Source organism: Cynara cardunculus (assembly GCF_001531365.2).
Source record: "Cynara cardunculus var. scolymus isolate 2C chromosome LG 12, CcrdV1, whole genome shotgun sequence".
NCBI classification, from domain to species: Eukaryota; Viridiplantae; Streptophyta; class Magnoliopsida; order Asterales; family Asteraceae; genus Cynara; species Cynara cardunculus.
The window spans coordinates 12,278,828-12,281,852 of record NC_037539.1 but is presented as its reverse complement, the minus strand read 5'-3'; the positions used below and the strand labels follow the sequence as shown (position 1 = coordinate 12,281,852).

The window sequence follows — 3,025 nt, the reverse complement described above, 5'->3', positions numbered from 1 at the left end:
AATTAGGAACTTCACAGGTTCAAATCAACAAGCTCGACTTACTAGAGCTTTGATTGCAAGAATTCATGGCATACATTAGGAAAACTTATTGAAATCAAATGTACCATTTGTGACTATCAAGATCCCCAAACAATTACGGATCTAGGGTTTTAAATGACTTTCATCAAATGGCTACCAATCAATTGATCAAATTAATTAATAAACCAAAAGATAATAACATTCATATGGAATTTAAGCAAATAAACTTGTTCAAACATCTTCATATAGGAACCTCTAACCAAATGCATCAAATAAAGGCTACAATATCGTGGAATGAATAAAGTAGTTACTTACAGAATTAAATAAGAATAAAATGGTAAAAAATCTTCAAAACCCTCTCCTTTGCTCTAGAAATCGCTTCTAGGTCTTCCCTTCTCTCGAAAGGCTGCTTCAAACCCAATTTACACTAAGAAAATAGTAAAACAACTTAAGACTCAAAAATTGGTGAAACTGGTCCCTACAGTGAATTATGCGACCCGGCGCACAAACCTTGCATGTCAGGTTAGCGTTTTGTGTACAGTATGTCTAGACACTATATGTTACCTTTGGGCATGATCCTCCTCCGCGACCCGCGCATGACAGGGTAGCATGTCAAGGCATCATTTTCCTCTTTTATGACTTTCTTCGAACATTTGGTCCATATAACCCTCTTAAGCACGCTATCCATTTTTACTTGTGTTTTTTCTATTATATCAACCTATAATGGAATGATAAAAACATGTTTAATGGGTTCTTTTAGCCACAAAAATGGGGATTACGTAGTGGATTCGATCATAAATAACATATTTGATACTTATCACATGTATTTACATTTTACCATATACTATAAGTATGCTTCTGTTACTGATGAGATCTCACAGAATCCTAGTATCATAGAAACCACCATGTCTTTTATGTGTTGTGCCTCACATGGCTCAACTTCTGCACATTTTGAATAACAAGTCTAGTCTAATTAGAAACAAAGCTCTTGAATCTTTCAATTCTTTCGTTCAAGAAGCAAGAATATAAACATGCTCCAACGAACATTTCTGCAAATTTTGTTAATCTCATCTTTATCCTCCATAAAGGGGATCGGGTGTTTCTATCCAACAAAGATATATGTGTATCTCATTGTTGACATAATGAAAAACTTTGCAATCTAGGTCGAATCATATCCATTCGTAAATTCTCGAAGACAAATGAACTAAGTTCTAATACACAAGAATAACATCCGGTAATCAACAATTTTTTTTATTAACCTGGATATCTAACCTGCTATGCGAGCTGACTAATATCAGGGCGACCACCTGCTTTGCAGATAGCCCGGAGTCACCGCATTTGAACCTCCGTGGCTACAAAAGGATTTTTTATTCCCCCTTGGATTTGAACCTCGACCTCCTGGTATTTTTGACTTTTGGAGCCAAGTTCAAACCAATCAACAATTAATCTGAATAATTAAAGTAGAGCAAATCAAAAGGAGATAGTAGCGCCAAATATTTTTATGCGGAAAATGCAGAAAGAGAAACTCATCGAGGAACACGAAAACTGATCCACTATCACTTTAATATTGTTACACTTGAGAAAATAAAACTCAAAAAGCATTGGAGAAATAAGCTTGGTTCATACTTGAGAAAGATAAGTAGGAGAATAGAAGATATACAAAAAGAGCCCCCTATACAAATAATAACTTAAAAATTAACGTCATATCCTTGTCGTCAATGACGGATCCAGAAATTTTATAGACACGGTTCCCTCTTAGTTGCATCCGCCCCTGCTTGTCGCCTTTTTGTACCAATTGGGTCTACTTCCAATGCGATCTCTAGGAGATGATTTGGGCAGATGCCCACCTCGCGTAGCATAGAAAAGTGGTCACCAAGCATGGATTTAAGGCACATCATCTCACACAGACACATATAGAGAGAAAGAGAGAAAAAAACGAAAGAAAAAGAGAGATATATATATATATATGAAACCTTAACAAAAACCATAGATCATAAAACATGCATGCTCCTCTACAAATGAAATATACTAATATATATATATATATATATATATATATGTATGTATGTATATATTTCCTTCACAACAGCTGCAGCATCTTTCCTTCACAAGATGGTCCTGGTGCACCTTTTGAATTCGATATCTCACGAGAACTACTGCTCGAACATGATCCTTGCCAATCGTTCCGATTGAAGTTCGATTCTTGACTAGTCTTCTGCATGGATGCCATCAGCTCGGCTGGAAAATTCAAAAGCGCCTTAGCACCTCTCATTTCAAACGCAGCCCGATCATAAGCCAACGCCGCATCCTCAGCCGTCTCAAACGTCCCCAACCATACTCTCGCACCATGCCTATTTGAATCACGAATCTCGGCTGCATATTTACCCCATGGACGACGCCTTACCCCTCTGTAGTGCTTACTCTTGCTTATAACACGAGTCGGTTGGAGGGCAGTTCGGGAAACAGCAGTGGCGCCAAAGCCAACGATGGTGCTGGCTTCGTTAAGGACCTGATAGAGCACCATATCTTGTGAATCATTCTCGTTCAAGGGTAACTCATGGCCACTACAAGTGGGTTCCATTTGTGTTTCTTGGTACCATGGAAGGTTGAATGTGGTATTTAAGGTTTTGGTTTGGTGAGAAGATGAAGAAAGATAAATTAATGGGGTTTTCTGGAAGCATTATGTAACCTTGTTTGAATATATATCCATATTTATAAACAACGACTCGAATAACGTTCAAATGACCTTTAAATATATTTAAAAATTAATGCAACTCTATTTAAATATAAAAATGTTTCCATCATATATTTGAATATTTCTATTTTAATATAAATATATAAAAATCTTTTAAATAACTTTAATAAGTCAAGTATTTTAATTAAATTATTTATTAATTGTAAATATCATGTTTTGAGATGGAGGACATACTTAGGTGGCGTTTGTTTTTTAAGAGGTGCTGAAGTCTGAAGTCTGAAGTCTGAATTCACTTCTGAATTTTAAGAGGTG

The 3,025-nt window shown here is 36.2% G+C and overlaps 1 protein-coding gene across 1 annotated transcript; it reads right to left on the bottom strand.

Moving 5' to 3' along the window:
• Positions 1-1,549: 1,549 nt before the first annotated feature.
• On the bottom strand, positions 1,550-2,645 carry LOC112523250 (pathogenesis-related genes transcriptional activator PTI5-like). Its single transcript, XM_025132771.1, has one exon. The coding sequence runs from the start codon at positions 2,597-2,599 to the stop codon at positions 2,099-2,101; it is 501 nt and encodes a 166-aa protein (XP_024988539.1). The 5' UTR covers positions 2,600-2,645; the 3' UTR covers positions 1,550-2,098.
• Between the last annotated feature and the right edge of the window lie 380 nt (positions 2,646-3,025).